Below are 12,259 nucleotides of genomic sequence, written 5' to 3'. Positions count from 1 at the left end.
AACCGGTCAGAATCACCTTGACAACTGACATAACATACAGTATAAACATCCCTCCTTCTGGATAAGCCTTGCCGTTGCGCTTGTTTTTTCCAAGAGCTGAATTTGAAGAGAAATTACTTCCAAATTAATAAATTTTACTATGAAACCTCATCAAGTGGGCAAAAGACATGATAACATGAATTCAGCAAAGGCAAAATAAAGAGAGAGACACGGTCCCAGAGAAAAGGACAGAAGAAAAGAAAGGTGGAAGAGAGGGAATGGGAAACTGAAAGTGAGTGACACACAGAATGGAAGTTAAAGACAATACAAGTGGAGGGAATGAGAGAAATGAATGAGAGAGGAAAGGCTTATGAGAGAGATGGGTTGAGAATTGGAGAGAAAGAGTGAATGAGAGAGGAAAGGCTTATGAGAGAGATGGGTTGAGAATTGTAGAGAAAGAGTGAATGAGAGAGGAAAGGCTTATGAGAGAGATGGGTTGAGAGTTGGAGAGAAAGAGTGAATGAGATGGTGGGCAGCAGCAGCAGGGGTGGAGAAGGAGGCAGTTGGCCCTGTGAGGACAGGCCTGTAATTGAAGCGAAGGAAAAAGACCTTAACCCAGATCAGTATCTATCACTCTCCGGCAGGAAGAAAGAGCTCAACACACGCAGATTTCCTGAGAGGGCGACAGATGAGGACAGAGGGAAGAGGAGAGAGAGTGGAGGGAGAGAGAGAGGGAGAGGGAGGGGATGAAGCGACAGATACTGCTGATTACAAAGATTACTTCTCTGAGAAACCCTGGCCGCTGTGGGTACACTGCCCTTACTCACTCACACACACACACACACACACACACACGCACACAGGCAGGCAGACAGAGGAGATCAGCATGTTGAGACAGACAGAACCCTCGAGACATGGTCATCTGAGAGGAGGAGAATTATGCAAGTGCAAATTAAATTACACCGGAAGAGAGAGGCAGGCATGGACCTGCAGGAAACACTGGGCTCTGTGTGTGTGTGTGTGTGTGTGTGTGTGTGTGTGTGTGTGTGTGTGTGTGTGTGTGTGTGTGTGTGTGTGTGTGTGTGTGTGTGTGTGTGTGTGTGTGTGTGTGTGTGTGTGTGTGTGTGTGTGTGTGCGCGCTATTTGTTATGCACATTATGAAAACACACACACACAGAGACACGGACAAACAGACTGAGACGCTATCTGGTATGTGATGAGCCAGGTTCACACAGAGATCAAAGTTTGTAAAGATCACACATGGACAGGACGGAAAGAGAGAGAGAGGGAAAAAGCATGCCTGAATGTAATATGGTAAAACTCACACACACAGCCACTAACACATTGTGTGTGTGTTTGTTGTGCCACATAGAGCACCCAGCGGAACACAAAAGCAGCCCTTTGACACCTGATACTCACTAGCTGCCAGTGTGTGAGAGAGAAGATTAGTGGTCAGAGTAACCATCGCCTCTTATTGGCTCTCCTGACGCAGGGCCTGTAGGCCTATTACATCTCTCTCTCTCTGTCTCTCTGTCTCTCTCTCTCTTTCTATCTCACTCTCTCTCTTTTTCTCTCTCGCTCTCTCTCTCTCTCTTTCATTCTCTCTAAACTATATTCAACAACTACAGGAGGGACATTGAACAATACATTAGCTACCCCTTACCTCAGCTCTCTCCCTCCCCTGTCCTGCCCTATTAACCCCTCTATTCTCACCCATACCGGATATCGCTCAGGGCAAAGGGCCTCGGAAAGAGAAAGGAGGGCGGAGAAGAAAAGAGAGGATAATATCCGTTTGGCTAATTCTGCTGTTTGTCCAGCTTAGTGGAGTGGTTTCTCTAGGCGGTGACAGTATGTGATTCAGGCTTAGAGTGCTGTGCTTGTCTAAAGGTCACACTAACACAGGAGTCCATTAGCAATTCAGATGTGGCTAAGAGGGTAAGAGGCTGCACTGGTCCCAGTGCCTGCTGCCTGCATGGCCCTTATTGCATTATCAGGGAGCATAACGGCAGCTAGCATGCTCAACACTGATTATGTGACAAAAAGGGGAGGAGATATGTTATGTATCTGTTATGTAACACACTACTGTTCAAAAGTTTGGGGTCACTTAGAAATGTCCTTGTTTTTTAAAGAAAAGCACATTTTTGAACCATTAAAATAACATAACATGGATCAGAAATACAGTGCAGACATTGTTAATGTTGTAAGTGACTATTGTAGCTGGAAACTGCTGATTTTTTATGGAATATCTACATAGGCGTAGAAGGCCAGCATCCCGGATTCGCCTCTTTACTGTTGATGTTGAGACTGGTGTTTTACGGGTACTATTTAATGAAGCTGCCAGTTGAAGACTTGTGATGCATCTGTTTCTCAAACTAGACACTCTAATGTTCTTGTCCTCTTGCTCAGTTGTGCACCGGGGCCTCCCACTCCTCTTTCTATTCTGATTAGAGACAGTTTGTGCTGTTCTGTGAAGGGAGTAGTACACAGCGTTGTAAGAGATCTTCAGTTTCTTGGCAATTTCTAGCATGGAACAGCCTTCATTTCTTAGAACAAGAATAGACTGACGAGTTTCAGATGAAGTTTTTGTTTCTGGCTATTTTGAGCCAGTTATCGAACCCACAAATGCTGATGCTCCAGATACTGAACTAGTCTAAAGAAGGCCAGTTTTATTGCTTATTTAATCAGAACAACCATTTTCAGCTGTGCTAACATAATTGCAAAAGGGTTTTCTAATGATCAACTAGCCTTTTAAAACGATAAACTTCGATTAGCTAATACCCACAGAACACATTCATTCACTCACACATGCACACTCTCTCTCTCTCTTTCCCCTTCTCTCTCTCTCTCTCTCTTTCTCTCTCTCTTCCCACTCATTCCACCCCCATATCCCTAGCACATCTGGGACAGCAGATCTACCAGCCAAGGTCAACTCCATTACTACTGCTGACAGAAAATCACACTGGCCATGAAGCTTTTACACACAGACCTCATATCCTGACATTAGACCGACTGAGATAAGCATACTTGCAATGCTAGGCATAGACTGAATGATTCTAGATTGGGGTTTCTGATTCCAGTATGATCAGCTGAAGGAGGAACACTGATGGTTGCTGCTTATTTCAGGAGGATTTTAACTAGAGGCCTCGCGTGGTTCTATTTGGCGTGGTTCTATATATTTCAGGACAATGGACAGAGAACACACCTCAGGAGGACCAGTGACACACAGCTGAGACCGAGACCACCACAGAGAGAGAGAGAGAGAGAGAGAGAGAGAGAGAGAGAGAGAGAGAGAGAGAGAGAGAGAGAGAGAGAGAGAGAGAGAGAGAGAGAGAGAGAGAGAGAGACAGAGAGAGAGAGAGAGAGAGAGAGAGAGCAGCCCGTAACAGTCTACTGCACAACAAATGGAAAAATAACAAGTGTAATCTAGCCAATGTCTCTAACCTGTGTAGCATTGCTGTTTTCTGCAACATGACTGCACAACCATGACTGCACATAACATTTGGGGCTACAATATATTGCCAGTGACACCTGCGATTAAATATGTGTGTGTGTGTGTGTGTGTGTGTGTGTGTGTGTGTGTGTGTGTGTGTGTGTGTGTGTGTGTGTGTGTGTGTGTGTGTGTGTGTGTGTGTGTGTGTGTGTGTGTGTGTGTGTGTGTGTGTGTGTGTGTGAAAATAGTGTCATCTCTTCCGTGTTGGTGCAATATTAGCAAAACCTGTTAGTATCAGTCATGCTGAGCCCACAACACAACTTGAAACAATCTGCATCATCCCTCTGAAAGACCCGTTTGTTGACGTGTGTTGACCAACTGAGGCAGCGGTGTACTGCTCTATGCTACAGAGAGATATGTCATCGGTACAACAACAAACCAGGTACAATGAAAAAGCCTTCCGGTGGATTAGGTACAGAAATCACTGGTACGCTATTAATGTTATTGAAATGCTAGCACCTCCGAGCTCTGGCTGAGCTAGGCACTAGGCCTTCCCCTCTAGTACACCCTCTCCTCTGATAGCCTCCAACACGGTAACAGATGATCACATCACCACACTGCCGAGGCCTTGCTTTTCTCAACAGCGGTGAAGATACAGACCTATAAGGCTACATCCCCCTAACACAAACACACAGAGAGTCAGAGAGAGAGAGAGAGAGAGAGAGAGAGAGAGAGAGAGAGATGGGGGGTCGAGCTCTAGGTCTGATGCTTTCAGAACCATAGAGAGCACCTCTCTCGCTCTCTCTCTGGTTAGTTGGAGATCCAATCCCTTGGGTTTTGACACCGTTTGTGATGCAAAGATTATATCTGAAGAGAGAACCTAATCAAGGGCACAACCTATTTTTGTATTAAGATGCTTCCTTTTTAGTTTAGGCTTGTGATTCTGTGGCTGCAGCCTTTGAAGTAACACAGTACATGCCAGTTATACTCAATACCCTATTAGATTCAAACTCTCTCTCACTCTTTCTCTTTGTTGTAGGCTATGTGACACAATCATCACACATTAGCTCCTGCACAAAAATATACAAGTGCGCGTCCACGCTCGCTCGTTCTCGCACAAACATACGCACGCACGCACGCATACATTGTAGGCAGGACAAGTGGGGTGATGCGTCTCACAAACGCTTTGAAATCATTCCCACATCGTGATAGATATCGGTTACCATGACGACTGGGAATCAATCCAAGCCCAATCAATCCAAGCCCCCTATATAGGCTAAAAAGACAGTAGCCTACCTATAGTGCTTTGATATGTGCAAGCCATTCACATCCTACCTTGCATTCCTCCATACATGTCCTGACCGAGTATTCATCAGTCTCATATTTCTCAACCAACAGCTCAAACTCCCGGTAGTCCTCCTGAGCTTGCCGGTCAAAGCGCTGGTAAACCCGGACACACTCGCTGCATCCCAGCGTGTCACCCTCAGCCACGTCCAGGCTGCAGTTTATATTGTCCGGACTTGTAATCCCGTTAAACAAATCCAAAAGAGAGTAGGAATTACAAAAAGAAAGATACAAATCGCTCAGATTCAAGTCTGCCGACTGCGTCCTCTCCCCGCCCCCGGAGAGGCCCAGGCACACGGGCTCTGCGTCGGTGAAAGTGAAGCAGTCTTTGGACAAGCTGTCCGGGTGACAGGTGTCCAGTCGCCACAGAGGTTTGGTAGAATTCCCTATAAAAATAATATCTGGCTTTCTGGCAAGGGGGCCGTGGGGGGAATGGGGGTCAGAGGAGGGGGTGTGGTGGTGAGTGGAGTTTGGGTACTCGACCATGTCCGTAAAGGCGAGCCGCTTGTCCTGCCGCTTGTCTCGGGTCCGCGTCAGTTTGGCCTCGGCGCAGAACCACAAGTGATCAGAGAGCAGGACGGTGATGAAGAGAAGAGAGGCCAGCGACAGGCGCCATCTCTGGGCCCGCTCCGACTCGGTAAATGGCTTCTCGTTCTCTCGGGGTGCAAACCAGATATTTAAGCCGTCATCTTGCTTCCGACACATCCAAGCACCCCTGGTCATATTTTAGGAAAAGCGCAGCTCTGGCCGACTCCACCGCGGGGGCTCCTCTGCCACTATACTCATTGACTTTGGGAGATGGACTCTGGTTATTTATCCTCGGTAACGGTGGGCTGCCGTGCCGCCGCCGGTCCTGGGCTCTCCTCTCTCGCGCCCGACGCCGTCGGCGTGTTATTCCGATCCAATTAGCGCGCCCGCACAGATTAAGCCTCGCGCTGCCGCATCCCCGTTCTCCATGGCTCTCCGGGGGGAAACCACGTTCTCTGTAACCGCATGCCTCGCGCCTCGCTCCCTCTCTTCTGCTCTCCGGGGTGGTGCTCGCGCGCAGAGAGACCAGCTGTGGCCAGCTTATCAATGCTGTTGCCGTTACTGCTGCAGTTTCCCGGATTCAATTATGAGAAAGCAAAAGCCGTTTGATTGTGCCCCAGTTGATTTTTTCCGGTTCGTATCTGGGTTGAATGCCTTGGATCTTTTCTCCCGATGGCCACAGTCATCTTGGACCTGGGTTAAATTGCCGCCATGTTCGTCTTGAACACTTTTGGGGGGAGCGGGGTCGGTTTGCGTCATCTCCATCGCTACGATAGCTCCATCGTTGCGCAGTGGCGTAGCAGCTTACTACCTATTACACACTCAGATACATGCAGGCATTTAATGGCACTATTCCACCACTCTGGACTACAGGACGCAGTCATGAAATGTGAGGTCTTATACCTGTTACCATCTGGGTTGGGAAAAGATTGGCTATATATATATATTCAGCACAGTTGCTACTATATATGCAGTTCAGACATTGGGGAGAAGTATGGCAGAAAAAAGTTAATGTCACGAAATGTCTCAGTGCTAAATATGTATGGTGCAAGTTGATCAACAAATCATTTGCCACATTATTTCGATGCCATGAATGACAGATCATGAGGAATGTACAGCTGGTCCTATGGTACGATAACAGCCTTTACAAACAATGTGCATAAAACCCCCTTATGCCTGGCATGCAATGAGCATGGCATTCAGCTAAATGACATGCACAGTCACCTCCAAAATTATTGGCACCCTTGATGAAGATGAGCAAAAAAGACTGTATAAAAGTAATATTACAAATAGCTTACTGACCTATATTGAATGCAATGAAAATATGAACATTAAATTATTTTATTCTAATACAATTACTCAGAGAAATAAATGTTGTTTAACAAGTCAAACGTTTTTTCTCTCAAACAGATAGGTGTCATAGTTATTGGCAGCCCTGTCTTCAATAGTTTGTGCAACTCCCCTTGCGAGGATAACAGCACTGAGGCTTTTTCTATGAGATTTTATGAGATTGGAGAACACATTTGGAGGGATCTTAGACAAATCCGTCTTACAGAATTCCACTTTCCAGATCCTTGATATCCTTCGGTCTGGTCTGCACGTATGGACTGCCCTATTCAATTCAAACCATAGGTTTTTAATGAGATAGCCATATCAAAATCTAGATTTTCTCTGTGGAATTTGATGTGTGCTTGGAGTTATTGTCTTGCTGTGTGGTCAATGTAAAGCTAAGTTTCAGCCTCCTGGCAAAGGCATCAGGTTTTGGGCTAAAATGTCCTGGTACATGGTAAAGTTTATGATGCCGTTGACCTTATCAAGGGCCCCAGGACCAGTGGGAACAACATAGCCCCATGTTGTTGGAGTGCGCTTTCCCGCCCCTCACCCCCAGGGATTGGGTATGAACCCGGAGTGTATTATGCAGGGGGAAAGATGGGCTTTGGCAACACCGGCACTGCTAAGAAACCACGGCTGTCTGATTCGCATGGCTGCACGTTTTATTGGCAGGTGTGGAAACATGAGGTTTGTGTATAGACTATTCTGCCAAGTGATATAGGCTACTGTGTGTGTGTGTGTGTGTGTGTGTGTGTGTGTGTGTGTGTGTGTGTGTGTGTGTGTGTGTGCGTGTGCGTGTGCGTGTGCGTGTGTTTGTGAGTGTGTGTCCCGTAACCTTGCACCGTCCATGGTGTCTTATCAGCATTGCAGTGTTTGGTCAATGGCTTTAAAACAAACACACGACTTCTATGCGTAATCAGACTCACTTGTGTGTGTGTGTCTATGTATGTGTGTGTGTGTGTGTGTGAGAGAAATAGAGATAAAGAGAGAGAGAGAGAGGTTTTGGTTAGCGTGTTGAATGTAAATGACAGTATTTATCCGCATCCTTAAAGCTGCCAAATCATTGTCAGTTTGAATTGCTTGGAGTGCTACAAAGGAGACGAGAGAGTGTTGCTTAATGTTAATGGAGCGCATATTGGAGAAGCCAAGAGATGATTATCTGAATTAATTTGGGACTGAGTCGGGGTGGAAGGCGCATATTCAGCTCATCTCTGATGTCACGTGAAACAATGGCGAAGAACAGAACATAAAACATGTGAACGGCATCTAAAATTAAACCAATTATATGCCTCAGCTTTGATAGAGAAAAAACAAATGTATTTTTTTGCGTTGTATTTTGTCTCTATGTTAGGTGGAGCCATCACTAGGACTGGAGGCATTGTAGCCTAATGTCTTTTTATATCTAACTAAACCCAGCATCTGCAACGAAACACTCACGCACGCACACAGGCACCCAGGCATGTAGACACACATGCGCACGCGCGCGCACACACACACACACATACACACACACGCAGTTAGGCGAGGCAAATTCGATGGAAATGAGCTTGCTAGAGTGACCAAGGCAGTTAACTCACACACACATGCACACACTGTACACAGAGCCTGCACTGAGTAATTTGTTTGATGACGCTAGTAAACTCACTGCTGAACAATGTGCACCTGCTCGATCATTTCAGGACTACTCACAGTACTAATAGGCCTAAGCCTACATCAAAAGGCCCTTCAAAAAACAGTTTCTCGAGGACTAAATAATTCACCTGAACACTGCCTAACTGTGAGAGGAAAACATGTAATTTACGTTGCAATGCAGTCACCAGTTACACGCTCTCCTCGCTCTCACTGAGGGGATTCGATAAAGCTGCCCCGGGTTGCACCGGGCTATGGCACATCACATGACCGGACAAAACCTGTGAGGGAGGCGTGCCCTGCTCATAACGAACAGCAGCCTAATTGCGCTGCTCGGTCATATTGTCAACAGTGCAGCATCATGAATTGTTCAGAAACATCTCTTTACCATAAAATAAGCCTATCCTTTATGGAGAAACCACATGATTTTCTCACGTGAACACATGTGAACACATGATCTCATGTAATCTCATGTGAAAACATGTGATTTAATGGGAAGAAAATGTGATAATGTATGACAATGTGTGAAGCAACATGTGATAACATAAAACTACACTTGGCAACATGTGAGCACATCAAATTAATATGATTTAAATTTAACAACATAGGGATGCAAAATGTCAACATGTTATTTTTAATATTTTACTTTGAAAGGCATAATTGACATTAATTTCATTAAAAACCTCTTCGGTGTAAAGTACACTGTTTAGGGGACCTGTGTGGTTCTGGTACTGGTTCTGACTGTCACTTTTTCTTATAAATTGATCTGTTGACACGTAGATCGAAATGGCTTGCATTGAGCGGTCAGAGGAGTATGTCTCTTCTGCATATCAAATCAAATCAAATCTAATTTTATTTATCACTTACACATGGTCAGCAGATGTTAATGCGAGTGTAGCGAAATGCTTGTGCTTCTAGTTCCGACAATGCAGTAATAACCAACGAGTAATCTAACCTAACAATTTCACAACAACTACCTTATACACATAAGTGTAAAGGGATGAAGAATATGTACATAAAAATATATGAATGAGTGATGGTACAGAACGGCATAGGCAAGATGCAGTAGGTGGTATAGAGTACAGTATATACATATGAGATGAGTAATGTAGGATATGTTGACATTATATTAATTGGCATTGTTTAAAGTGGCTAGTGATACATGTATTACATAAAGATGGCAAGATGCAGTAGGTGGTATAGAATACAGTATATACATATGAGATGCGTAATGTAGGGTATGTAAACATTATATTAATTGGTATTGTTTAAAGTGGCTAGTGATACATTTTTTACATGTATGGCAGCAGCCACTCAATGTTAGTGGTGGCTGTTTAACAGTCTGATGGCCTTGAGATAGAAGCTGTTTTTCAGTCTCTCGGTCCCTGCTTTGATGCACCGGTACTGACCTCGCCTTCTGGATGATAGCGGGGTGAACAGGCTGTGGCTCGGGTGGTTGTTGTCCTTGATGATCTTTATGGCCTTCCTGTGACATCGGGTGGTGTAGGTGTCCTGGAGGGCAGGTACTTTGCCCCCGGTGATGCGTTGTGCAGACCTCACTACCCTTTGGAGAGCCTCACGGTTGTGGGCGGAGCAGTTGCTGTACCAGGCGGTGATACAGCCCGACAGGATGCTCTCGATTGTGCATCTGTAAAAGTTTGTGAGTGCTTTAAGGTGACAAGCCAAATTTCTTCAGCCTCCTGAGGTTGAAGAGGCGCTGCTGCGCCTTCTTCACCATGCTGTCTGTGTGGGTGGACCAATTCAGTTTGTCCGTGATGTGTATGCCGAGGAACTTAAAACTTTCTACCCTCTCCACTACTGTCCCGTCGATGTGGATAGGGGGGTGCTCGCTCTGCTGTTTCCTGAAGTCCACGATCATCTCCTTTGTTTTGTTGACATTGAGTGAGAGTTTACTTTCCTGACACCACACTCCGAGGGCCCTCACCTCCTCCCTGTAGGCCATCTCGTCGTTGTTGGTAGTCAAGCTTACCACTGTAGTGTCGTCTGCAAACTTGATGATTGAGTTGGAGGCGTGCATGGCCACGCAGTCGTGGGTGAACAGGGAGTACAGGAGAGGGCTCAGAACGCACCCTTATGGGGCCCCAGTGTTGAGGATCAGCGGGGTGGACATGTTGTTACCTACCCTCACCACCTGGGGGCGGCACGTCAGGAAGTCTAGTACCCAGTTGCACAGGGCGGGGTCGAGACCCAGGTTCTCGAGCTTGATGATGAGTTTGGAGGGTACTGTAGTGTTAAATGCTGAGCTGTAGTCGATGAACAGCATATGTGAAACAGAATTTGAAATCTGACACAACTTGAAGCTGGGATGTCCCTCCTACCATTTAATTTGCTCTTCGGACTGTCCATCAACTCCTGGCTGAACCCTAATTCACAGCCACCAAACAATGCATATGCCTGAACTCCTTACATTGTAACGCAGCAGGAGAGAGTTGCTTTGTGGCTGTAGCTCATTCAGCGATCGATTTATAGCCAGTAATCTAAAATAATTCATAGATTTTAAACAAAAAAACACTTTCTGTTTGTCATAGATGGAAAATATTCACATGAGGTGAAAGGTGAGTTCAGGAAGCCAAGATAGAGCTATGTGAGATGTTCACAGCGATGGAAAATATGCACATTTTCTCTACCATCAAGGGTGGGTTGCACCAACATGGTTTAAATTAATCTAGGATTAGAGCTAATCTAGGTTTTGTAAAACTAGGTTGATAATTAAGAGATGTGTTGCACCACTCATTTTTAAATCTGGATCAGTTAATCTATGATTAATGGTTTTAAACTATGATTAGTGACATGTTACACCAGTATATTCTGTCAAAAAGAAGGAAGACACCTGGGCCATTTTATGCAACAGATTGAATGGATCGACATGGATTAAAGAGAAGAGGGACCCAAATCGGATGAAGGCGTGCTGGAAAAACTTAAAAGCAAAATCCAAAAAGGGTGCGGCAGAGGAGAGGCAGGGGCTATTTCAGACTGGAGGGGGGCCTCCGTCCAAGGGAATTGATCCTCTCTCCCAGAAGATATGCAAGATGATTCCCCAGCAGTTTGCCCTTCTCCTTAACCCTTATGATGACGACGGACAACTCGACCCACCAATATTTAGTAAGAATAAATAACTGTTAAATATCATTGACTATAATGCACATTAAAACTAACATGAATGCTACTTCACTACAATGTGACTGTTATCAGCCCCGTTACATCATGTTGCATAACATCATCATTTGCACCATATGCCCAGCATATTATAAGCCTCAATTCAAATGTTGTGCAAAATAAATTGCACGTAAATAGCCTACTAATAGCCTTCTTTCTTTCCTTTCCTTTAGTTGAGCTGACACCCTGTGCCATGGAGAAACAGCAGTGCCTGGATCTTGCACCTCAGCAAAAACACGAGACAGGCCAAGCAAACGCCCCAGAACTGACATGAACCAAGCTCATATTGATGTTTTGGGGCTGGAGAGAGAGAAAAATCTTTTGCAGATTGAGGTCCTGAATTTACAAAAAGAGCTAGAGCAAATTCAGAAACTACTTCAGGGAAACAAATGCCCACAGTGTAAAGAATGCTAATCTTTTTATTTATTTGGACAATTTTTTATTAAAACAATGCTTTCCCAAGAAACTTGGTGTCCTCCAGTCTTGTCCCCACTCTTGTGTTCTGGTGCTTCCAGTTCTACCCTGTATGGTATTGGGAATAACAAATTCTTAATAATACATTTGAATACAGATAGCATAATTAGGAATTGTACATTCCGATCAAAATATAATATTGCTTTTCACATGTTACCAATGTTACATTATACACACCTTACATGCTGACCAGACCGCTCGCATGTGAGTCCGTGTGCTCCATCGCGCGCCTTAATGATTTTGTCCACCCACACCAGATGCGATCGGGACACGCAGGTTGAAATATCAAAACAAACTCTGAACCAACTATATTAATTTGGGGAAATGTCGAAAAGCATTAAACATTTATCACAATTTAGCTAGCTA

General features: G+C 45.0%; 1 protein-coding gene across 1 annotated transcript in view; it reads right to left on the bottom strand.

Annotated features, from left to right (window-relative positions):
- The window catches only part of LOC129816813 (NALCN channel auxiliary factor 1-like), a 185,993-nt gene extending 179,847 nt beyond the window's left edge, over positions 1 to 6,146 (bottom strand). Inside the window, exon 1 of the mRNA XM_055871723.1 lies at positions 4,745 to 6,146. Coding sequence (XP_055727698.1) covers positions 4,745 to 5,476 — 732 coding nt within the window. The 5' untranslated portion in view covers positions 5,477 to 6,146. The remainder of the gene's footprint in view (positions 1 to 4,744) is intronic.
- Between the last annotated feature and the right edge of the window lie 6,113 nt (positions 6,147 to 12,259).

The sequence above is a fragment of the Salvelinus fontinalis genome, chromosome 19 (genome assembly GCF_029448725.1).
Source record: "Salvelinus fontinalis isolate EN_2023a chromosome 19, ASM2944872v1, whole genome shotgun sequence".
Classification (NCBI taxonomy): domain Eukaryota; kingdom Metazoa; phylum Chordata; class Actinopteri; order Salmoniformes; family Salmonidae; genus Salvelinus; species Salvelinus fontinalis.
This window is presented reverse-complemented; position numbering and strand designations above follow the sequence as displayed.